This window comes from Haliaeetus albicilla, chromosome 11 (genome assembly GCF_947461875.1).
Source record: "Haliaeetus albicilla chromosome 11, bHalAlb1.1, whole genome shotgun sequence".
Taxonomy (NCBI): Eukaryota; Metazoa; Chordata; class Aves; order Accipitriformes; family Accipitridae; genus Haliaeetus; species Haliaeetus albicilla.
Window position 1 is genome coordinate 41,849,488 of NC_091493.1, and position 26,587 is coordinate 41,876,074.

Consider the following 26,587-nt stretch of genomic DNA (forward strand, 5'->3'; position numbering starts at 1 on the left):
ATGAGTGAATAGTACAACTAAATCAGATTTCTTTTCCATGAATAGAAAAAAAATATATATATCTCCATACCTCATTAACTGCAAATAAGCTACAAACATTATGAAACACTTCCTCTGTTTTGGATACTGCTCTCTGAGCTAAGTTATAAGCATTCAGATAGTGACTACGTTTTTCTTCCTTATTTCTTTCCTGCTTGGCAATCATCCTGAAAAAAACCAACATAAAAACCAAAGGAACTAATGTAAGAAAGTGTTTATTTTTATGGTATCAACATTATTGAACATATATAATAAAATAATTAGATTAATAAATTAGGTTCATAGATTAACTAGATTAATTGATAGATTAATTTTGTACATGTGTTTTCTAAATGTTCAAATAGGAAAAGTGAATTTTCACACATTATTTTTTTCAAGGTCTTATTCTTGGAACTGTACTGCTGCAGTGCAAGAAGATGCCAAGACACAAAAAGAAGAAAGGCAGATAATATTCTAGAGTATGTATTCACCAGGAACAAAATGGCAGAATAGCCAGGTACAAAACATACCTCAGTTGTTTTACAGGGACGCCTTGGAAACAGCTGGGAGTCAAGGCATACTGTGTTACCCTTTTGTTATTACAGCAATTTCTAGAGAACCATTTCAACAGAAAGAATTGTAAAAGCCTATAAATACTTGAGAATGACTGGCACGGCTGCCAAAATGCCTTTACAAATGGGAAGACAAAAAGCTGACTTAGAGACCTTGATACTTTGTTTTGACCTCAAAACCAGTACAAAAATCAGTAGTACCATGTAAGATTAACTCTGCTTTCAGTGAAAAGAATTTTTCATTCTACTGTATCTTTCTGAATACAGAACACATCAAGAATGCAAATAGATGTGTAGCACCAAGATATAAAACCTGACAATATTATCTGCTCTTTTCCATCTTTAATTAGACTATAGAAATGTAAGCAGTACACTTCATAGTCTAGTTAAACATACATAAAATTTTTCATCAGATGTATAATCTTACCTGTGAATATTTGCACATTCTAGCAGTATCTCAGCACTGCAGTTTTTATGCCCATAATGAAAGAAGTCCTTCTCAATTTGAACTAATTTATTGTAAGATTCCTGTAGCATATGTGGCAACTGACAAGACTCAGCGTTAATTGTCATACAATCTTGGGTAAAATGTATCTGAATAAGTGTTCTCCTAGGGATAAAAATTAAGTACAAGATAGCAGTCAGAAAGTACAGGCTGTGTTTGAAAACTGACCTATTTCTCTCTGCTCTCCTTTAAATTATAAGAAATCTAGAAAAAGCCACTTCATTCTTTAAATCTGTGGTCTACTAATTATAGTAGGTCCTGAAAAAAAATCAAAATATTGTGTTTTCAGATTAGAATTGAGGTGTCACTTGTTGCACGTATCTAATTATTCAAACTGCTTAGGCCTACTCAGTCTTGTAAATATAGCTGAACTTAGAAGACTATTAGTCTTCCCTTTCTGATCCAAAAGTTTCACATTTCTGGAAAGAGAAGAAAGTATAAATGTTATATACTTCTCTCCTTTTACCAACACATTTTAAGCTCTGTGCTTAGATTTGAATGTAACCAGAATCATTATTTAGTTTCACCATAAAAAGACTTCTTGGATCATGGTGAGGAGAGAAGTAGGTCAGTACTGCAGACTACAACAGTGTTGTGTTAATATCTGTGCTCAGATATCACTGCATAGGCAAATCTTGATCCTTTGGGCAACCTACACCACAAACTATGCACAATAGCTTACAAGCTTACTAACTTAACAGGTAGTAGGGCTACATACAAGAATGAAGAAATTGGAAAGGAAATTTAAATTTAAAAAAAAAAGAATAAACATAAACTACTTAGAAGAAAAATATTTGAGCATCCACACAATGCACCATACTAAAAAAAAAGATTAATGGTAAAAATCACCATATATTTGCAATGTAGCTGCATAGTAGAGCCTGGGCATATTTTAATGAAAAGACAGTTACCTGGCTTCAAGGGATGCAATTATAAAGCCCAACTCTGACTGTCTGTTAGGTCTCTTCAGTAAAGTAGATCTGAGCACATTTACAGTGTGTTCCAGTATCTCACAAGCCTGCAGGTAACATCAGAAATTTCATTCTATTTTAAATGTCTGTGTATAACATTAAACATTCATTTAGAAAGCTTAAATTTTGTGCAGAACATGTTAAATATCTTTCCCTAATAGTCCCCAAGATGACTGATTCTTGACAACTGTATGTAAGTCTAGAAAGCATGAGTTATGATCATATTTAGATATTTTGATTTGATAAGTCAATGGAGCACATACACACAAGGAGAGAAGTTGGAGCCAGACTCATCTTAGAGATACACAGCAAACGAATGAGGGGCAACAGACCCAACCTCGAAAAATGGGGAATTCTAAACAGATGTTCCAGTGTTTGGCCACTTTCATAATAACTTCTCTTTTGGGGGGGGGGCGGGGTGTTGTGCAGATAACAAAGGCCCAGAAAGGTTGTGGAATCTGCATTCTGGAAGCATTTGAAAAGTGGCCATATATGGCCCAGAGCAATTTGATTCAACAATAAGGTCAGATTTCACTTCAAAATTTCCCCTGCTTTGCCTGGGGTTAGACCAGATGACCTCTAACCTAAATAGTCATTTGATTCTATATTTCACAGGCATCCTCTTCGGGACAGATTCCTGCATCCTTACTTACACTGACTAGCATATTAATTAACAAGTAAACGTTACACTATTACAGTTTTGCCAGCTGGGTACGTAAAAGAAGTCTCCAACTAATAGTTTTGAATGAAAAAGCCCTTAAATGATGCTCAAAACCTCATCTACAGATTTGTCCTTATTAAAAAATTTTGCTGCTACAAATTTGCAAAAATTTTGCAAGCTACATTCCATTAATAGCTATACTGGTAAAACCTTAGTAAATACTCTCACTGGTAACCAGGTATTTTGTCCTTCAATGATTGTAAAAGTGAGTTCAGCCCAAATCAAAATAATCCCTCTGTACAAAACACTCGTATACATTATCAATAAAGGACAGATCATCACAGACACAACAAGATTATATTTATGCTGAAACTCATGAAAGTTAAGAGTTGAACAGTAAATGGATATTTTAATGTTAAGGGTCAAATAGGAAAATTTTTTTAATAAATATATATATTATACTCACAGCAGGATCTTTCAATAATCTAGAAATAATATTTGTAAAACTATATGAAATATTTGAAAAGGAAGTGCATACTAGGAAATAATATTGGAAGTTATAATCTTTATTAAATACGGATAATGAACACATGAAAGTCAGAATTGTCCGAGTACAAACGCATTCTAACCAAGAGAATCAGATCTCTGGGATTTAGCTACACGTACTAGATTACAATTGCTCTTATTTCAATAGAAGGATATACAGTTTATCATAAAAACATCCTAAACTTCTGTGGGTAAAATCTCATTCCTACTGGCCTGCATCTGTTTGGAATCTGTAATTAATGTTTGTTGAATGCACAACAGAGAAAACAACATCCAACTGAATTTAACATCTATTTTTGCTTTTATTGAAATGCAAAGGCTGTAACAATTCTCTTCACTGAGAGGCACCACTTCTGCAAAAAAAACCAACCACCAAAACCAAAAAACTTCCTTACCATGCTCCATTTTCCTTCCCCCTCTTCCTCTAGGATTGCATCTATTAGACTAAGAGTACTGTTGTACCAAAACTGTTCATTTCCTCCTAGAAGCTGTGCTTTCTCAAGGAATGCTTTAGCTTGTCCATGGTTTCTTTCCAGGTTAGCCAATACAGCAAATAAGTACAAGCACCTTGACACATCATACAGGGCCCTCAATTCCTAGAAAGAGAGATATGTGACCTATATACAAAAGATCCACTACTCCTCTTCATGTTTATTTCTATTCATATTTTAGATTAAACTTATGAATAGGCACAGAAATAAGAAGCAAATTGTACTTCCCTAATTATTTGTAGAATTTCTTAGTCACTCCTTATACTACTTTGTTTTTTCCAAAACCATAAAGTGTCTACTTCATATCAAGAACTTCAAATCTTCAAATATACTTTATATTTCTTTATATTCCCATATCTTATACCCCACAAGTCAAATAAGCTATTTTTCTGCTATTATTTAGTATGTATATATCTGCTATCATTTGTCAGTATCTGATGAAGAAATGTGATGATGAAAAATTTTTTAGTGAACTGGGAACTAGACACACTAGAGCGCCAGTAAATTTACAATGCTACTAGATGCTAGTTATAAACTATACACTAGCAGTATACAACAGACAAATATAGTATACAGTATAGATAGTATACTAGCATGCAGACATACAGGATACTAGTAAGAAGTTATATCATTAAAATTATCGTTGTCCCTAATGTCTTTTGAACTTTTCTCTATGTACAATACTAAATTCATGCTTTAATAAGAGACATATATTATTAATAAATATATTATTCATATATTATTATTAAGAGTATTAATGACTCATGCTATACATACATAGGCAGTTTTTACTTACATAAGAAAAATTATTATGTGGAATAACAGGATAACAATTACATTTTTTTAAAAGTAAAGGATTTATTGCAATAATTATGTTTCAGTAACCCGTATAACCAAGAAGAGAGCTATAATGGAGAATGGTAGATATAGGAAGAGTATCTTTAATGTAAACTCTTCATAATAATGTGACGATGTGAATTTGTTTGATAGAACATATGGATGCTTATTTCAGATCTGCCAGAATTCTAAATCATAATTTCAGTGTCAGTAGCTGTTTATCAAAACACAGTTAGCACTAAAACCATAATGAAATTCAAAATTATGTAAGTAGACTTTCAAATGATCAAAATGTTGAAAGGATGGAGCTAAATGCTCTCTCTCTTATGAGCAAATCTTGAATGTCCCTAAACTATTTTAACAAACAAGATTTGGATATACGTACATCTTCCAAGGTCACTGCAAAGCAGACAGAGATGCTGACATTACTTCACAAGTTGAAACAATCTTCAGACAATTCCCATAAAGTTGGACTCACATGCCATATTTTTAAATGTATGCCTTATAGGTGTTGAACCTCAAATGACATAGGTTTGGGGCAGGGCGGGGGGAAGGTGTGGTTTTGCAATTTGATTACTATTATGAGAAACAACTGCATCAAAATGAACATTTTTCCTACACATTTTATTCATGTTTCTTTTTCTGTTTTATTTCTGATGTACCTGAGTTGCAGCATGAGCCTCTGAAAGGAGAATTCTTGCTGGTTGGTACAAGCCTAGCTGAATTAGTACTTCAGCTTTTTCTATCCACAAATAAGGGAAAGAAAGTGCACTCAGTCCTTTTCCTGTTACTGCATTTAACTCAAAAACCTGAAAAATAACAAAATATACACTTTCATAAATTTCAAAACTAAACTAGATAGAATAAAAATTGTTATTAACTATCATATTCAATTCTTGATACATGCCACATTCCAGCTCTATTTTCTAACTTCAAAATTCAGCGTTATACTACAGGAAAAACAGGTTCACTGTGAGATTTGGATTTTATAATGCTCAAAAGGCATTCAACTCATAAGTATATACTATTAAAATTAATTTTAGAACAGATTAACTACTTCAGATCTGCCACTGTCGTGAATAAGTGGATTCTTGGTAATGACTAAAACAATCAAAGAGAAAAACTATTTGCAAGAGCTAAAAGAGGTGACTTGAGAGGGATTAGTAATTAGAAAAAATATATTTTACATGTAGAAAAATGGAAAAATATACAAAGAGAGTAAAATGACATTATGAAAACAAGGACAGAATTGCCATAATAAAGAGGAAAGTAGAGGTAAGCTTTAAGAATATCAGTAAGGCAATTCTTTCCTAAAGAAGAGATAGAAAAGACAGAACTGAAATATTTGCATGCCTTTAAAACAATGTATAAGAGGGAGCAAAACAATATTTAGTGATATAATAGAGAGAGGAAGAAGAGAAAACAGACCAAGAGCAAATACAATGTCTTTTTTCCTTCTCAGTCTTTTCCACCAATTTGCATTAGTGCTAAATTCCATTTGTAGAGAAGTAGTTTTACTTTGTACAAATACAGATTCTGTTTTTGTTGTTCCACAATATAAATAACATGCCAGGCAAACCCAGCTCACATTCAGCTGATGCCTGCCAGTATAATTTAAGTAGTATGCATCTTTAATGATTTTTTATCTTCATGTATTTCTCAAGTATAAAATTATTTAAAAACAAACTAGCAAGTTGTCCTGCTTTTGGCTGGGATAGAGTTAATTGTCTTCCTAGTAGCTGGTATAGTGCTGTGTTTTGGGTTCAGTATGAGAATAATGTTGATAACACACTGGTGTTTTCAGTTGTTGCTAAGTAGTGTTTAGTCTAAAGTCAAGGATTTTTCAGCTTCTCATGCCCAGCCAGCAAGAAGGCTGGAAGGGCACAAGAAGGTGGGAGGGGACACAGCCGGGACAGCTGACCCAAACTGGCCAAAGGCATATTCCATACTATGTCATGTCATGCTCAGTATATAAACTGGGGGGAGTTGGCCTGGGGGGGATTGCTGCTCAGGAACTAATGGGGCATCGGTCAGTGGGTAGTGAGCAATTGCATTGTGCATCACTTGTATATTCCAATCCTTTTATTATTATTATTATTATTGTCATTTTATTATTATCATCATTATTAGTTTCTTCTTTTCTGCTCTATTAATCTGTTCTTATCTCAACCCATGAGTTTTACTTCTTTTTTCCAATTCTCTCCCCCATCACACTGGGGGGAGGGAGGGTGAGGGAGTGAGCAGCTGCATGGTGCTTAGTTGCTGGCTGGGGTTAAACCACGACACAAGTATATTAAAATAAAAAGTGAAGAGTAATTTATTAAAGAAACTGGAATAGAAATGAAAACCTTTTCACTTGAAGTAGGGATATTCTCAACCCTTCTATGATTCAGCTGAGCATTTTCAAAAAATGTTTTTCTTTCTTCTGTCTTAGTATGTACTTCTTTTCCTTTTTTCAGTGCAATCTCTTGCCTACACCTAAATCACAAGAAAGAAAAAGTAAATTCAAGTATATTTTAAAAGTATTTCATAATGAAGTGTTAGTGTGTTAAGCATCTTCACCATACACTCACTCTGTGGATAGATCAGACAATCATGCACAGAATTTTAGGGCACAGCTAATACACCAAATTTGTGTTAAGAGATCATGTTTTTTAATAATTTTTTTTTTTCCCCCCAACAACACATCAACTGTAGGGAAAAAAATCCCAACTAAATACAGCCTCTGTAATGAAAATACATACATTGCTTGTTCTAATTCACTGATGTATGCTTCTCCAGCAGCTTTCTCATGATACAAAGATGCCTGACTCAGTTTTAGGTCTGAACATATCAGGGCAATTCTAAGAATACAAAGAAAAACTGTTTAAGAAACAATCAGAATCTTTCATATGTTGCTTCATATAAACACATTATATATAAAAAGCATACATTCCACACTTGTCAATCCTACCGTCTTATGTCTTGATTAATATTGGCAATAACAAAAATTTTAAATAAAAAAAGGAGGAAATGCAGTAGTTGAAATTACCCATTGACAGAGGTCATAGAATAATAGAATGGTTTGGGTTGGAAGGCACATTTTGAAGATCATCCAGTCCAACCCCCCAGCCATGGGCAGGGGCATCTTCCACTAGAGCATGTTGTTCAAAGTCCTGTCCAACTGACCTTGAACACTTCCAATGATGCGGCATCCATCGATATCCCCAGTCCATCCATTAAACCCATATCTCTCCAATTTAGTGGCAAAAATGATGTGGTAAAAGTACAAAAATATTTATAATATGGTCTCACTACAGCATGCAAAAAGCCCCATACATATGTATGTCCTAACCTACTTTTCTGTATTGAATAATGAGTAATATATTCATGTACACCTATCTGATCATATATAAATATCAGGTCATAGATATAAATAAAATACCATGAAATAAAAACAAATCTTGAGGAGTCAACAAAAAATTTGCCTGGCAAGGCTTGGCTGCAAATTAATTTCCTATTAGTAAATCACTTTTAGTCTGGTAAGACAGTAACTCAGTAATCAGTTGGCAATCCAGATAAACACCATACATTTGCAGAAATGAGTATTTATCTATTCTGTTACATGGGATCAGTTTCAGGCATTTTAAAAACACATTATGTGGCATTTCACAAACTATTGGGAACTAAGCAAACAATTATTGCTTATAACTGTTAATTATTAAGCAAACATTATGCAACACATTTCAAAAAAGCATGATGAAATGTTTTAACTAAAACAGCAATAATTTGTCATTGTGTGAATATTAAATATTTTTGAACCAAAACTTTTAGGGCTAATCATCCATAAAAATAACAGAATTTTGGTTACAAAGGCAAATCTCTATAAAAGAGAATGCACTTATTTGGGATACTTATTTGGGTTCTTAAGCTAAAGACAATATATTTTTGATGCAAGATGGGCATCTGCCTTTTGAATATTTAAAAGATAACACTTTTATTGACTTTTTTTGGACTTTGCTTTTTTCAGTGAGGTGACAATAAGGCATTTCAAAAATTATTCACATGAAAGTGGCTTGAGTTCATAATCTTGTACAACTTTCCTCGTGGAGATTATGTTTAGTACCAGATAAACTTAGTGGCTTTAATTCCACAAGCAAACCAATTCATCAAAATTCTATTAAAATGTATAAAAAAAGGAATGAAAAGAAATAAAAAATATTACAAATATAAAACAATAAGTCACTTAAAGCCTTGTTACTATTTAGTGAAATATTAATGGATGGTCTACTCCATTCAGTTTCTCTTCTATTTAAAATAAATGAAGGATACAAACCGAAGGTGATACAGATCAGACAGACTTCTACATTCCACAACTTCATTAGCAATAACTTCAGCTAGCTGAAAGATGGGAAGAATCAAGTGGGGGCAAAAAATTTTCTGTAGTTCTTTAGATAAAAGGTCCATAAAATACAAAGTGCAAGTCTGAAAAAAATTTTTTTTTAATTCAGTCAGTATAAACATCATTTTGTACAGAATAAATTTTAAATTAATGATTACAACGTCAGTTCAAAACTTTACCAAAAAAAACCCCAAACCCCCAAACTTTCAAGCTGAAAAAGCAGCTAGGTGCACACAAAGCCAATAAATTTATTCTGTAAGTTAAGTTCATTTCAGAATGCAGAGAACAGACTCACACTTTTTGAAGTATTAATGAACACTATGACAAGGAAGTATTTCTGACAGCTGTCTGAACATACTCTTTATCACACAGACAGAAAAACTAAAACACCACATAGTTCTCTGTTACTGATTTTTTTCCCTAAATAATAAATGATCTAGAGTTTTGAGGAATATACTTACAGGTTTGGGGAAATTATCCCAGTTAATACCACAACTATTTGTTTTCTGTTTAAAAGTATCTCTGATTTCATTGGGACAGTCATAATAAGCCCATTCTTCCACATTTGCTGGTAAGGTATCAACTGATCCTTTCCCTTTAGGTTTCTCTTTCACAATAGAAACTTCAACCTATAATAAAAAATAAGGACCTTTATGAGGCCAAATTAATATTCTTGTTAGTACTAAATATTCAGCTAACATTTAAAAAAACCCATATCTGCTTAATATCCTTTGAAGTTTTGTCTTTTTCTTTTTTTGACCTCTGGACTGTGGGTTTTACAAAACAGCAGTATTTTGACCAATGCAACAAAAAAAAGTATCTGTAAATTTACGACTTGTCAGGTCGATGCAATCAAGAGTGAAGGTATGATATACAGACTCACAGAGAAATTCTTCACAGGTTATGAGAGGCTTTACAGGAAAGCATCTGAACTATTTAACAAATGAGCCCAGAGAAACATCTCTTAGACAGACAAGACTGTTTTAATTCCACAGGAAAGGGGTTCTTACTTGTTTCTTTTTCTGTCTGTCCTTCTCATTTTTAGGAGCAATTATTGACTGTACCTTCTGAGGAGCTGTAAGTTGTGAAGACTTTGATAATACTTTTGTAATAGGTCCTGATGCTGACAATGATACCTAGATAATAAAATAATTACAGTTAATTATTTTCAATTTTCAATAATAATGTCAATTTCTAGTAATAATTATTATTCACTGTAAGTCACTACCTACAGCTATTAACAACTGTCACATACCATGTTATGCTTTGCGTAAGAGCTTTCTTCAGAAAACTAAAGTTTCAAAGACTCCTAGATGCTTGCATTATTTGTACAAGCATTTAGGATGATCATTACAATGCAATTAAGCAGCTGAACTGTCAAAAGATGACATCATTCCTATGATAAATACTACTGCTACTTTTTTAACCTATACAGTTGCAAATTTAATTCTTTTTTTAAACCGCTAGTGTAGATTGCTTTATCTTCTACAAGGGATGAATTTCATATCAAAGTAATCTGGAAGATTGCAAAGAGCCACTCTGTTCTCCTTCTGGATTAGTCTTCTATAAGGCTACTAATGAATGTTATATATAAAAAATTTCTAAATATTTAAGCATATAAAAGCATCCATTGAAAACTTCTCTGTGCATGCAATAGCACAGCTTCTGATCCTCCCTAAAATAAAAAACAACACATTAATTTGAGAAGATGAATATATTTTGCTGGAGGGATCAAGACTAGAATACAAAATATGAAAAAAAAAATCTTGGATGCTATACAACTTGTGAAAATTTCAAATTAAAGATAACGTGTCTTTTAAACTGTCAGAAGCAGCTGATTTGCCTTGGATTATTCAGGTTTTCAGAGAACATCTTAATATCTTCTACTGAGTTATTTATGGAGTCCTAACACTTGAGAGCCTGCTTTAGAAATGGACACTGCAGTCAAGTCTGCTTTACTTTGTACTCCAAAACAAGGTTAAGCTGTCCTGTAGTACTTTCATTCCTTTAATGCCACATGGTTATTGTTTTTTCTCACAGTACTGTTCAGCTGTACATATGAGTTCTCAGAATTACTTCCATTGTCCTACAGCTGACACTGACAGCTGCATTAACTCTTAATTTTTTTTATTTTCAATAGTTTATTCAAACAGTAATACTCCTTTCAGATAGTTTTTTCTCTAGTAAGAAGCTCAGACAATCAAGTTCAGGATATTAAAAATTATGCTTATGTAAATCTGAAAATATCAATATTCGATTTTTATTTTTCAAATTCCTGTCTTCCATCAAATGTTAGTCTAAACTGATTTCACAATGAAAACTTGATCACAATTACCACAGGAGTAACAAATTGCAGGCTTTTACAGCTAATTGGAATAAAATTATGCACAAGCTATAGTTTATCAATCTAGTTGACATGTCCCATCCGTAGCCCTAAGATTGTTTCTATAATGATTTCTGGCATTACTATTATCAAGTATAGATTTAGTGCCTTCAAAGATTTACTCATATTTAATGTATAATTGTTTTCCTATGATTTTTGCTATGATTCTCAACAGCCATTTAAATTAGGCATTCATATCAATGAGAAATGAAATAGATTTGTTTGATTTGAAATGCTGTAACAATGAAAAAGTAATTAGAGAATAATAATTGGTGACCACTGCCTGTCTATACTTCTTCTCATAACATAACAAATGAATCAACATCTGAATTTAATTTAACTATGTCACACAGTTCCCTTCAGTCAAATGACAGCTCTTTTGATTCAACCTAAGTGAAGGTCCATCTGTAATACTGTTCCTCAGAACTGTCAGCAATGTCTTCAGCATGTATTCTGCCACTACTAAGATTCTTTAACAAATTAAAACCACAAAATTTTAGAACCTTCTGCACAAAATGTTTGAACATACTCCAGAGAAACTATGGGCCACTGCTTTTATCCTTAACGTCTCTTCTCTATTTTCCTGTGATAAACAATTTTCATGCTTAATCTTTAAACCTGAGAAACTATACTAACTATACCATAAAATTGGAAATTCTAAAGACGTAGTTAAAACATCAAATGAATAGCTGACACCATAATTACACAAGGTAACTTGAAATACACTGGCCATATTAGAATCTAATCTAATTGAATCGAATCTCACCTCACCTGCCAGATACGGATGATACAAGCATATGCCATCAAACAGTGCTGCTGATGAAAAGGAGAACTATGACCAGAAATTAAAGCCATTAACGTCTGTGCTCTAAACAAAGCTTCCAATTGTTTAATATTACTCAAATCTTCCAAATTAATTTGAGGCATGGTATCATTTGCTCCAATGGCTATCTTCAAATTTTCTGTAGGCAAAAATTTTAGTATAGTATTTTTTTCTGTTAAAAAACAAACAACATGCTTGCAGTGACAGTATTTTTAAAATGTATTCATAAGTTAAAATTTCTGAATTGAAAATGAAAATATTTATAGAAAAAAAACAGAAAAATGGAAATCCATCTACTGAAGATGATGTTCTTATGGTGATGCAATGCTACTTGTACTATGTCTTCCATGAATAATGTAACCATTATGTATATTAAATTATGTAAGCCTGACACAGAAATGAAATGCACTGCAAGCACACTTTAACTATGTCTTCTTGAAAATAAATCTGCGGGAAAGACAGTCTACCTTATTTATTTCAGCCACTTAAGTAGTGTTGCAGGCAAATAAAGAATCCTCTTGATCCTGACATAGTGGTTTCTATGGTGACCAAAGACCATGTCCTAACTACCCGTAGCCTAGCCGGCAAGAAGTGTATTTGACCAACACTCGTTTCCAAAACAGAAATGGGCAATAATCCAATTACAGACAGGTCAATGTCAGCTAAGTGTAGAATATAGCTCAAGCTCATCCCTGTGCCTGTAACGAGATATCTTAATGACCCTTGATGGCACTACAGAAGACACTCTGCTACTCAATCCGCTCTTTTGTGCTGTGTAATTCTAGTAATTTGTCAGTAAACACTGATATTTTACAGAAACTCCACCTCTGCTTGAAATTCAGCTCAAAACCAAGTAATTCAGCAGATTTTCAGGTTAAAGTGAAGTACTATAAAGACACAGTTCTCTTTCAACATCAAATTGATGCTCTACAACATAAAGCAGAGTGCAGTAACATAACATCACATAATCCAATGATCGTCACAGATGAAGTTATTAAAGTAACAGGCAAATCAAGTGAATTCTGAGCATGACTAACACAGTACAAAGTTAGGGAAAGGGACAGTTCAACAGATTAATTTTATCATTTCATAATAAATGATACAGATGGTAAGATACAGACGGGATAGGTGGTCTGTGAGATGGGTAGGAAATTGGCTAACAGGCTGCACTCAGATGGTGGTAATCAATGGTTTTTGCTCAGGCTGCCAGTTTGTCACAAGTGGGGTCCTCTACAAATTGGTACCCATGCTGTTTAACATCTTCATAAATGATCTGGATGATGGGACTGAAAGCACCCTCACCAAATTTGCTGATGACACCAAACTGGGTGGTGAGGTGGACACGTCAGAAGGGAAAGCCTTCTTTACAGAGAGACCAGGACAGGCTGGAAAAGTGGGCTAAAAAGAACTATATGAAGTTTATCAAAGACAAGCAGAAGGTCCTGCACCTGGGACAACAAAACCAAAGAGCCCAGTACAGATTAGGATCTGTGTAGCTGGACACCAGCCTTGCTGAAAAGAACCTGGATCCTGGTGGACAACAAGCTGAACATGAGTCAGCAGTCTGCTGTTACAGCAATGAAGACAATTCAGATCGTGGGCTGCATTGGCAGGGCATTACTAGCAGAGATAGGGATGTGACAATCTCACCCACTGTACTCAGTGCTTGTAAGGCTGCAGCTGGAGTACTGTGTCCAGTTCTGGTCCCCACAGATCAAAAAAGATGCAGACAGACCAGAGAGGTTTCAAAGGAGGGCCACAAAGATGATCAAAGGGCTGGAGAACCTGCCCTATGAAGAAAATCTTACAGAGTTAAGGTCTTTCCACTGTGGAGAACAGAAGGCTCAGGGGGACCTCATCACAGTTTTCCAGTACTTAAAGGGCAGCTACAAAGATAACAAAGGCTCTCTCTTCACAAGAAGCCACACAGAGGGGACAAGGGACAACAGGTATGAGTTGCACCGGGAAAGGTTTCATCTTGATATAAGAAAGAAATTTTTTACAGTGAGAACATTCTATCAGTGGAACAATCTCATTGGAGGCTTTCAAGACACAGCTGGACAGGGTGCTAGATCTCATCTAGGCTCCCTTTTCCACAAAAGGCTGGACCAGATGATCTTTTGAGGTCCCTTCCAACCTGGGCTGCTTTATATTTGATTCTAATTTTTCTTATTATATTATTTCAGTTTCCATTAAAAGTTTTGTAAAAAATTTCTTGGAACATAGGCAGTGTAAGAAGTCCAGTAACCATAAGCAACCATGTGAAACAGGGTGGGAAGATCATTGAAGTACAAACTTTAAATTACCATAGGGCTGTAAAAAAACCCCAACAAAACCACTAACAGAAAAGTATGGACAGAATATTGCTACTGTGACTTTAATCAAATGTGACACTGAACATTTACCTTTTTCAATGCAAACACCAGAAGTACTTGTCTTATCTGTCTTGTCTGTCCACGCAAAAGTAAAAGCAGAGCAGATGTTGATTAATGCCACACAGTAGAGTATTGTTCCAGAAATTAGATACTTTTTTCCCCAATTAAATAATGGGGTATCCTATCAAAATAGTTCACTGAGTCCACACTACTGCAAGTGGACACAAAGTAAAAGGACCAAAGAATTTTTACACAGTTACATAAGTACTTGAAGACGTACATCCCTTTGAAAGTAATTTTTGAAAAATCAATCCTGAAATACTAGATAAAGCCAAGGAAAGAGCAATGGACATAGCTACCCAAATTTTAGCACAGAAACCATTACCTACAGTTACATCTGGCCCTTCATGAGGATGCATTTGAAACAAATTGCCTAGCACCGCCTTCTGGTAGCCTCTCACAACTCAGCAACCCCTCTGTCAGATAGGAGCTGTGTCTTACTACACCAAAAGACTGAGAGTAGGTCCCCATGGCATGACACAGAACTCAGAGATATATTTAAGCTAGCGTTGATCAAATGACAGTGAATATTGAAGAAAATACAGTCAAGCTGGTGCCATTCTTTGTGGTAACTAAGCTGTAAATTAAAAATGTCCCTTGCGTTTGCTGCTGAGAAACTCCTCTGAAGGATATACACCTTTTAGTTACCTTCTGCTTGTGAGGATTGCATGGAAAATTTTCTATATAGCAAGAGATCTACTGCCCAGTCCAGAGGTTTAATGACATCATTGAGGGGAAACTGTTTACAATATAACCATTCAGCAAATTCCAGCAGATAATCAACTTTCTGCCATTCATTTTCTTGTTTCTATAAAAGTAATAATGGAAGAGGTTGTTTGTATTTGGTGATGTAAACCATCAAAATTATATTAAAAAGTTCAATATAGTCTTAACAGAAGCAAAAAAAAAAAATTGACAGTGAGCAGTTTGACATCACATAATCAGAGTTAAGCTAAACAGAATGTAACAGAAAACTCTACCAGTTAATTCTTTGCTTTACCAAAACTTCTTGCAATTGGCTACTTTTAGACATTTTTCTTTGGCAAGCCTCAGTTGAACTTTTACTGGATACCAAGATGCAACCATACACAGTTTTCCAACTGAAGAGCAATTTCAAAGTTATAATGGTCAAGTATCTAGCCTTCCCACCAGTTCAGTTATGTACTTCACAGAACTTGCAATCCCACTAATCACTTGAGAAGCATCATTCTATGAGCATTTGAACATATAGTAAAAACTGACAAACCTGTAAAGCAATGACTGCATTTTGAAAACAGCTTAACTGTCCAACAATACTTCTGGAGACTGTTACCAAACGGCGCCACATATGTGACAAATAATCTTCACTTTCATCTCTGAACTTCTGAATGTCCATCAGAAAATTGCATCCCAATCTTGCCTTCGCTGTAGCCATATGTTTAAAAATCAGGCTAGAAAAAGACCAAACAAACTGCAAATTACTTGCATCTGTACCTGTAAAGTAACTTTGTGAGTAGGATAGATATACTAGTTCATACACAGTTCATGTAAACTTTACAGAGATGTGAAGTTTATAAACCGACATAAAAGAGAATAAATCTTTGAACTCAGATAAGACTATGTAAACAGTAGCCTAGATAATTTAGTTTCCATTTAACGTAAATGGGTTTACAGCTAGGAAAATTAAAGTTTCTGCTATATACCCACATTTCATGCACCTATTTTCTTGGAAAAGTAAGATACTACTTATAAACAAGTTTTTAAAAAATGAAATTTACAAATATTATGAACAGATTAATGATAAGAAGCACTGCCAACATACATCTTTTTCATCAAAAACACACAACAGTGTTTTCTGTTATAAGAACTGACAGGCTGACAAAAAGTAATCATAATATTTGCCCAATGCAAAATAAAAAAACACCCAGAGTTTTATACTTCTCAAGAATCAGGATGCTTATTCTAATAAAAATAGGTCAACCAACTTACAGCCTGTGTCTTGTCTGAGGCAAAACTTGAATAGCTTCATCCAGGACTTTTAGTGCTGTCTCCCAATCAGCTTTATCAGCATGCATGTGGAATAACAACACATATAAGGAGGTTCTTAATGCCAGATCTTCCTCAGCACCTTTGAAGTATATTCAAATGATTTATTTACTGTGGAATTAGAATAATGACATTACAAAATACTGTTTGTTTTTATTTATTACTAGATCAAAAGAAGGAAGAACATGCCTGGGAGACAGCATTCAACTGAAAACCCAATACTTTGAAAATCCTTTGTAATCCACTGATGTAAAGGCAACATATCTTTCTTATCCTAAAAAGACAAAAAAAAAAAAAAAAAAAGAAAAAAAAAGCGTTTTTATCTTTTGGTTAACATATGTCTTTAAATATTACTGTGCTTCCTTTTCATTTGTAAACCAATTAATATGGTTCATATGAACTATTAACTTGTTACTTAAATAGCTACTTGTGCAGGAGATTAAAACCACAGCCATTTTTCCAGAATGAGTTCTTTAATACAAAACCAACACAGCAATAACCAGACCCAGTAATATTCAATCAGTTACACTGATTAAATAACAAATAACATGAAATCTTGAAGTACTCTGTCAGAGAATCACAGAATAGTTGTGGCTGGCAGGGCCCTCTGGAGCTCTCTAGTCTACACCCCTGCTCAAAGCAGGCTGAAATAGAGCAGGTTGCTCTGGGCCTTGTTCAATCATCTTTTGAGTACTCCAAGCAGAGACTCCACAACCTCTCTGGTCAAAAATGAGTAACAGCTTATTTTTTCACACTATTTTCAGATAATTTTTAAAACATTACTTAATGTCTCTTGTCCCATTTCGCTTAGCTGGCTTTACCTGTGAAAATATGACCATCACAATTCTCGCTTAAAGGTGAGAGACATGATAACCATTTCCCTCCCCTCTACAGTACAGTTTTGCAACTTCAAAGAAAAATTCACTATCACGTTTCACACATAGATCCATACACAGTTCTACTGATATACTGACCATTGAATACATAAAGGAATATGCTAATAAATTATGTGAGCTGTAGTTACAACTTTTGGGTAATCATTACATTAGCATCATCAAAGATTTATCAGATTTGGTCACAGTGTTTACTTCTGTGAAGGCACAAAGTCTGACTAATCTAGTGGCCTTCTGCGATGGAGTGACTGCATCAGTGGACAAGGAAAGAGCTATGGATGTCATCTACCTGGATTTCTGCAAGACCTTTGATATGGTCCCCCACAAGCCTCTTGCTGCTAAATTAGAGAGATGTAAGTTTGATGGATGGACTGTTAGATGGATAAGGAAGCGGCTGGATGGCAGCATCCAAAGAATTACAGTCAATGGCTCAACGTACAAGTGGAAACAGATAATGAGTGGCATCCCTCAAGGGTCCATACTGGGACCAATACTGTTTAATATCTTCATCAGTGACACAGACAATGGGATTGAGTGATCAAATCTGCTGATGACACAAAGCTGAGTGGTGCATTTGATTCGCTAGAGGGAAGGGATGTCATCCAGAGGGACCCTGACAGGCTTGAGGAGTGGGCCCATGCAAACCTTGTGAAGTTCAACAAGGCCAAGTGCAAGGTCCTGCAGCTGGGTCGGGGCAACCCTCAATATCAGTGCAAACTGGGGAATTGAGAGCAACCCTGCTGTGAAGGACTTGGATGCCTAAGTGGTGGATGAAAACCAACATGAGCTGGCAATGTGTGCGTGCAGCCCAGAAAGCCAATCATATCCCGGGCTGCATCAAAGGAAGTGTGACCAGCAGGTCAAGGGAGGGGATTCTCTACTATACTCTGGTGAGACCCCAGCTGGAGTACTGCATCCAGCTCTGGGATCCCCAGTACAAGAAAGACACGGACCTGCTAGAGCAGGTCCAGAGGAGGGCCACAAAAATTGTCCGAGGGATGGAGCACCTCTCCTGTGAAGAAAGGCTGAGAAAGTTGGGGTTGTTCAGGCTGGAGAAGAGAAGGCTCTGGGGAGACCTTATGGTGGCCTTTCAACGTAGAAGGGGGTCTTACAAGAAAAACAGAGAGACTTTTTACCAAGGCCTGTAGTGACAGGACAAGGGGCAATGGTTTTAAACTGAAAAAGGGTAGGTTTAGATTGGACATAAGGAGGGGATTTTTTACCATGAGGGTGGTAAAAGACTGGAACAGATTGCCCAGAGAGTTTGTGAATGCCCCCTCCCTGGAAGTGTTCAAAGTCAGGCTGGATGAGGCTTTGAGCAACCTGGTCTAGTGGAAGGTGTCCCTGCCCACGGCAGGGGGGGGTTGGACTAGATACCTCTAAAGGTCCCTTCCAGCCCAAACCATTCTATGATTTTATGATTCTATGGACGTAATGTGAGGGTAAAGGACAGCTTCAATGCTGACCACAGCAAACAGAGAAAAAACTATCCGTAATCTTGTTTTAAGAAAGCTAGTAATAGCAGTGGTAAAGCTTTAGTAAGTAGTACTTGCTTTTACTTTGCGTTTGTTTGTTGGGCTTTTTTTAACCAATTTTCAGTTTTCAGGCTGGTATATATCTCAAGTAAATGAACCATTGTCTTGCTGAACTAAACTAAAAGTTACCTTCTGGTATATGCTTCTTCAGATGTGACTGCATTTAAAAATTGCCTAGAGTTAGCCTGATCAAGAATCACTGGAGACCAGTTCCTGCCTCTTACAATGGTTACTACAGTATACAAAAGAAATTTCAGTAACTCTGGAAATAATCAAATACAGAATGCTCTGTTTATAGGAATTTTTTTTTCTAACTAATATCAGAAATTACTGTATAGCCTAACTCACAAGAATTACTAACATTATCAGACATAAAAAGTCTATGCTATGTTTAACTCTATACTTTCATTATCTACATTAATGTCTCACTTTTTAATATAACTTATTAGGGGTTCACTCTGAAAATATGCTCTGGTAGTGAGTTAACTATATATACATAATGAAATATTCCTTTTTATTGGTTTTAATACATAATCTCTGCAAATAACTAGACCTTTAGAACTGTGCCTATGGGCAATTACTCTTATATATCCAAACACTGTTGAAGTTCCATTAAGTTCACAACCTTCACTGTGCTTCCAAGACACAGTGTACTCATCAGTTCTGTCTCCTACGCACCTAGAATCAAGTAGACTAGTCACCACGTCTGATTATTTGGGATTTATACATGGCTTGAGGAGAAACCAAAATTAAGTTTTCTATTCTTGTTCTACAATGCTTAGTGATCTGAGATGCAGACTCACATTGGTACCACTGAGCTTGAATGCAAGAGTTATTAATAAAGCCTTCAAGCTCTAACTGAAATTGTGCCCACGGAAACGTACAGGAAAACTCACATCAGCTTCAATGACATGTAAATAAAATCTAGAAACAGAAATGGATCAGCTCCAGGGAATTTTGAAGTAAGAAAAGTTGTAAATGAGTAGGGATGTTTCAGTGTGCAGAAGAAACGTCATATGGCGAGATCCGTTATATGATACACATCACCTATATATTGTTTCAAAGGGATGACTTCTTCAGTTTACACATGCTGTTCATAATCAACAAGCATTTAATTTTATCACTGACTCCCAGCACAGTTTGAATTATAAGTCTGTTAAAAAACTGAAGATAAGCAAAGTAAAAATTTCTTTTTGCAGTTAGAAGAGAAATTGGAATCTGCAGGTGTGGGGAACCTTAATTTAATTTCTTTTTTTTTCCCCTGAGTTTTTGTTTTAAGATCTAGTATCATCCTTTATGGAAGTGATTGATTTTTTTCTGGATTTTCTGTTGAGTATTTTCTAAACATTCCCTTTTGTAAGCTTCACAAAGTGAAACACTACAGCCCTTCAGACAGCAAATTATTTTGAAGAAAACTGTTGCGAGTTTGACAGTTGTCTAAAACCAGAAGAACAAGCAAATGGAAGAAAAGAGTATGTGATTCCCTGTATGTGTGTATGCATGCTATATGAATGCAGGTAAGAAACCATATATGTGTTTATGACAAATAAGTCACTTTCCCCTCTTAGGAAAGGTATCTTGAAGTATGCACCCAAAGCTTCAGAGCAAACCAAAATTTTTCTTTATCATCACTAAACACCAGCACAATTAAAAATACCTATTAGATATTCTTACCTGTTTATTTTTAGATTCTGCTTTAATTATACTCTTAAGAATTGTTTCAGTAGGTTCTTTAAAATGCTCTCTGTCATGTGGAGAACCTAGCAAAGGTAAACATGTATTCCAAAAGTGTCTAGCTGCAAACATTACAAGGGAATAATTTCCGGCTTCACCTGCGTACCTGAAGAAAGTGAAGTACAGCTTAATGAAGGAAAACAATCACACTCTAGCCAAAATAAAGGATTTTACTTCTACAAACATCCTGGTTTACCTGATCTAGGCACCACCATATATAATTTCAGCAATGAGGGGTCAGCATATGAACTTCATACAAAAGGTATTTTCCATTTTTATATACAAAACACGTTCACACATTCAGCAGAAGTAGCAATAAACAAGTACCATATTGACAATTTTACTGTATTTCTGTGTCATCTTAGCTCAAGAGCCTTCATTAAAAAGATAGCAGATATCTACTCAAGATGCTCTCATTGGAATAATCTACTTTTTTGGCTCCCTATTATGTTAATTTCTCATTCTAAAAACATTAAAAACTAGAATAAAACAATTATTAAAATGCTATGGATTTTGCATAGTACAGTACCACTGTAACACAAGAATACACCCCAAATGCCTCTAGCTGCATTCAAATTGTTTTGAGCATGTTCCATGCAAATGTTACTTTGAATTACTAAAATTCAATAATCCTCCAGATTGTGATATAACACATTACTCATATGAGTGAGCAAAAGCTTTAGAATTTAGCTAAAAATTACAGATTGGTATTAAACAATCACCCATTTAATCGTCTTACTATTTTCAAAAAAGTAGTTTCTGAATCTGGCAATCTTTGTCATTTTCTCCCACAGTCTCATGACTTTTAGAGTCCATATGCTCACACACCTTATATCTTAACACTGGACTTACTAAGGCCTAGTTTTCGCTCACCGCTTTTTGTCTCCTGTTTGGAATGTGTTGAGCTCTACACATATGCTCAGTCCTTCCTGAAAAAGTGCTTGTCATAACATGCAAATTTAAAAAAATACAGATTCATCCACAACATGACATCACCTTAGAGTTCTGTTATGCTGGCTAGTCTAACTTCATTCATCACTCTCTTTTTAATGATCAATGGAAGGAATAAAGTATTACAATGTTAACAGCCTCACATCAGCCATCACATGTTCATCTTCTAAGAGTTCTAATAGCCTACTTTTGCTCATTAATTTATTTCTTCCAAATAGCAAAGAATTCATACCAAAGTCATGCATCATCCATGTAACACATTCTCCTGCCTATTCATTATTTAAAGCAACCTTTCCACTTTGGGTTCATGACATACAGTTCACAATGTTAATATGATTGTCTGCAACAGTAGAGGCTGAGGACTGACTGGCTGAGGAGTAGCTCTGCTGAAAAGGACGTGAGGGTCCTGGTGGACAGCAAGCTGAGAACAAGCCAGCAGTGTGCTCTGGCAACAACAGCCAACAGCATCCTGGGCTGTATTAACAGGAACAGACAACAGATTGAGGGAACTAATTATCACCCTCTAGTCAGCACTCTTTAGACTACATCTAGACTACTGCATCCAGTTCTAGGCCACCCAACACAAACCAGACATGGACAAACTGCAACAAGCTCAGTGGAGGGCCACCAAGATGATCCAGGGACTGGAGCACCTGCCTTGAGAAGAGAGGCTGAGAATATAGGGCTAGTTCAGCGTGGGGAAGAGTTGGCTTTGGGGGATCTAACAAGGAGAAGTTTCTTAATAACCTAAAAAAGTTGTTGAGAAGCAGCAGCCAGGCTCTTCATAGAGGATGGTAGGACAAGCAAGAACAGGTGTCGATATAAGAAAGGTTCAGAGTGGATATAAGCAGCACCTTATCCTCCATGAGTACAGTCAAGCAGTGGAGCAGGTTACTCACAGAGGTTGTGCAGTCTCCATTCCTGGAGGTTTTCAAGACAAGACTGGATAAAGCCCTGGGCTGGCCCTGCTTTGAGCAGAAATTTGGACTAGAGCCCTTCTGAGGTCCCTTCCAACCAGATTTTCCTATGAACCTATGACAGCTATGTGGAAGGTACTTGATAAATTTACTAAAGTGTAAAAAATCTGTCAAATCCCTTGTTAAGCATTTCAACTTACAACTGTTTTGATTTTTATCAGTCTTGGGAGAGAATACGTTGATCCCCGAATCTGTAAATCAAATTTTACGTCTGTTTTATATTAGTCTTCTCTCAAAATAAAACATACCTGGCACTCTGAACAAAGGCTTGTGATGCTGCTACACGCAAATGTTTTCTTCCAGACAAATTTTCCATTATACTCTTTCCTTGTATACAGGCAGTAGTGCTTAACATTTCTTGTCTCAGTCTGTTACCAGGCCTGAATAAAGGCAAATAATTCAAGAAGTGCTAGTCTTAGAGTCTAAGAACATATCAGTTCCTATTAATGATGTTTTCAAGTTGTTACTAAATAGATGTCCCTAGCCTTGGAAGTTACAAATGCTTCTACTGACTTTTCTTTTAAAATCAGAAAATATTTGAACTGAACATCTTGTGAAAAGGTATCAGAAATTAAATATCTTTTTCACAGCTCTAATGAAAATAACTGTGAAATCAGATTTAAAAAATTATTATCTACATTTAGCAAGGGGAGAAAATAGATTTGGTTTTTTTCTCCCCATTATTCACTGTTGTATATCAAACAAAACATTAGTGCAAAGTCAAACTTACACAGCAAGCAATTAAAAACAGAAATAGGGAAAATTATACAGTTTTTGATACTTTCTTTTGGAATTGGTCTTACTTATGTCTGGTAAAGTATGCACAGGGCTCTGGAGAAATTGATTTGGATCATATTCCACTACATTTAAAAGAAAAGAACGTAGATTTCAGTCCCAGCAGTTAATCAGTTCAAGATAAATAAGTAAATAAATTTGATACCTTTGGTTAATAGTGATTTTGTAAGAAAAGTAATAATACAATTTGCAAGATATTTTTAAAGGTTTTAGTTACAATGTGCAACCATATACAGAAATGTAGACATTCTAGTTGGCCTCGTTCCTATGCTGTGGTGAGAATTATCATGCAGTTATGATTTGTGTCCACAAGAGGACACCAGTGTTCTACAGTACAAGTTAACAACAACAACAACAAAGAGTTAAAAATGTAACCTTTCTTTATCCTGAAGTTGTGCTTTACCATGGGAAGACTAAGTGTATCTTCCATTTCTCTGGACACAGCACTGACAATCCATTACTTCATTTCTTTGTCAAAGAATCAAACATTTTATCATTCACTAGTTTGCAGATTGCTAGATATGCAGCAAGGGTCTTCTCAATTTCTGCAATGTTCTGAAACTATGTATTTCATACTAAGGCATCTTATTTGGTCTACATGTTTTTCCCCATGTAGCAAACAACATGAATTTCAGAGAGCAGGATTTTTTTTTTAAAGATAAAATATTTTTTAGAGAGAAAAATTAACAATAAATTATATTCTCAGTATTTCAGATTTTCATTTCAAACTTCCTATATTACAACAAATTGTTACTAAATGGAGTTGATTCCTTTGTCTTTTGATAAGATTACATTCTGGTTTTAGAGGAAATTGTACTAAAAAATAGAAGGATTGAAGGATATCACCTTTTTATAATAAAGGACTCTACCAACAGATCTGTTTATATACAAAACCTTTTTTTTTCTTTTTTTCTTTGAGATCAAAGTTTTAAATTATCAGTTAAGAAACACACTGGGCTTTTAAGGAAATTAATTATATTCCTATCGCACCGATATGCATAGGTGGTAATAAAGACCATAAAGACTACCTGACACCAGAGCTTGGAATGTAGTAGCTGCTATCACCTTTTATCACTCACAGTTCCATCTTGTTCCATGATCTGTGTAGACCCTTTGTGTGTTAGAGCCAGTTCAGCACTGGAAGCAATTTGCATCAGTGAAAGAACTAGAACAAGCTACATTCTGCTTGGAAATTATAAAAGTGAGAAAAGACCACGATTGCCAGATACAACTTCAGAAAAGCAATGCCCCCCAGGAAGACATCAAACACATGCATATATGACCTGTTGACTCACTTGAATAACAAAATTCACGTATCTTCCTGAACTGGGTCCAGAGCCACAATCTGGATCTCACACTGCCTTTTACTCAGGGTATGCTGAAGAGTTAAAACATCATCTGCAGTACTTAAGTAACTGATAATGACAGAGTCAGCAGAAGTAGAAAAATTTCACTATTTCACTTTTCACCTCTAAGTGTACAGTTTCTTTGTAAAAAAAAGATTCTTTCACTTTTGATTTTGTGATCAGATGCATTTACCCTATATACTCTTTCTTCAAAACTTAGTTCAAGTATACCACAATATCACACAAAATTCCATGTACTTACATTTCATATTTTTTAGTATCTGTACTGTGGAAAAAATTCTCATCTGATTGCAAGATCCTTTTAGAACAAGTCATCACTATTTCATAGTCATGTGATACATATGCAAAATATGTTAGTCGTGTCAGCGTCTGCAATTCCACTAAGGAATCTGACCAACTGCATTCTAAAGCCAATTTCACTAACTGGGGGTTGGGGGGGGGGAGAAAAGAAAAAAGAAGAGAGTTTAAATCTCAGGTTTTTATCATGGTCTTTTCTATAGCACTTCAAAGCTTACAGCTGTACCTTGCATACAACTCACCTGGACATGGAACAAGTATGGGATAAAACAATCCAGAAAAACAACAAGTTACAAGAACAATCAAAATATACAATAGAGAAGCATTGTTCACCATTGTATTATAATAGTGTTTGCAAATCCAGCTGTAAGTGTGCACGCCTTCCGACCAGCAGTATCTGCCAGGATTTATTATATGTTCTCAGTTCCTTTTCTGAAAATCAGTGGAACAGGACTTCCGACATTCAGAGCCCATTTTAGTTAAGCCAAAAGTAAGAATAGGAGATAGAACTGGTTTTACAACAAGTGTTTCATATATAGTTTCATTACAGGATCTAAACATCTTCCTTGCTTTTGCATGCGTCAGTCAGAAAGTTCCATCTTTTTAAGATAATTGGAACTGTTTATGAATTGGTCAAAATGAGGATACTACAATATTGCTCTCCAAAACTAAGCTACTGAAGTAATAGCTAAAGCTAACTCATAATATTTGGCATAAATCTGTAGACCAACTAGAATTAGATACGCATATATTTATAAGGACCCAGATCCTAGTCTTTAGAAAGAAGGACTTCTAGAAAAGTGTTAGACAATGTCACCAGATTCCTAGCTAAATGAGGAAACACATCTTATTCCTTTAAGAAAGCTCTTTACAGGAGGTAGAAATTATAGATGTGGTAATCAAACAGGTAAGACTACAACTCACTGTTTTGTAAATACAAGGTATAAACCTTTCTATGCCACCTTTATTCCTCTTGAATAGCCTGGTAACCAACAGGACCAGAGGAAAACTGTGGCATCATTCAGCTTGAGTAATCATGGAAGACTGATCAAAGGCAAGTACTTTAAGAAAATTATGCCTGGTATAAGACTTATCAAAAGACACCTAATTCTTTAAATAGTAACAAATTGTAGTTGTGTTCTGCCTTCAACTGCCAAAAGTGAATTCACTGTAACATGAAGTTTTCTGTTGAAATTCTGAATACTTCCAATACAAACTCTAAAATACACCTCTCCACAACTACCCGAAAAGAGGTTGTAATGAGGTGGGGGTCGGTGTCTCCCAGGTAACAAGTGATAGGACGAGAGGAAACAACCTCAAGTTGCACCAGGGGAGGCTGAGATTGGATATTAGGAAAAATTTCTTCACCAAAAGTGTTGTGAAGCATTGG

The 26,587-nt window shown here is 35.3% G+C and overlaps 1 protein-coding gene across 1 annotated transcript in view; it reads right to left on the reverse strand.

The window, feature by feature from the left end:
* CFAP46 (cilia and flagella associated protein 46) overlaps window positions 1-26,587 on the reverse strand; it is a 91,838-nt gene that overhangs the window by 30,387 nt on the left and 34,864 nt on the right. The window contains exons 22-40 of the mRNA XM_069797318.1: window positions 25,142-25,323; window positions 22,987-23,118; window positions 20,751-20,916; window positions 16,845-16,922; window positions 16,592-16,737; window positions 15,870-16,053; window positions 15,272-15,431; window positions 14,594-14,638; window positions 12,137-12,360; window positions 9,993-10,118; window positions 9,444-9,611; window positions 8,917-8,981; window positions 7,346-7,444; window positions 6,950-7,079; window positions 5,264-5,410; window positions 3,669-3,869; window positions 2,007-2,113; window positions 1,018-1,200; window positions 71-206 (exon numbers count right to left, since the gene is read on the reverse strand). Of these exons, the coding sequence (XP_069653419.1) occupies window positions 71-206; window positions 1,018-1,200; window positions 2,007-2,113; window positions 3,669-3,869; window positions 5,264-5,410; window positions 6,950-7,079; window positions 7,346-7,444; window positions 8,917-8,981; window positions 9,444-9,611; window positions 9,993-10,118; window positions 12,137-12,360; window positions 14,594-14,638; window positions 15,272-15,431; window positions 15,870-16,053; window positions 16,592-16,737; window positions 16,845-16,922; window positions 20,751-20,916; window positions 22,987-23,118; window positions 25,142-25,323 (2,679 nt within the window). The remainder of the gene's footprint in view (window positions 1-70; window positions 207-1,017; window positions 1,201-2,006; window positions 2,114-3,668; window positions 3,870-5,263; window positions 5,411-6,949; window positions 7,080-7,345; window positions 7,445-8,916; window positions 8,982-9,443; window positions 9,612-9,992; window positions 10,119-12,136; window positions 12,361-14,593; window positions 14,639-15,271; window positions 15,432-15,869; window positions 16,054-16,591; window positions 16,738-16,844; window positions 16,923-20,750; window positions 20,917-22,986; window positions 23,119-25,141; window positions 25,324-26,587) is intronic.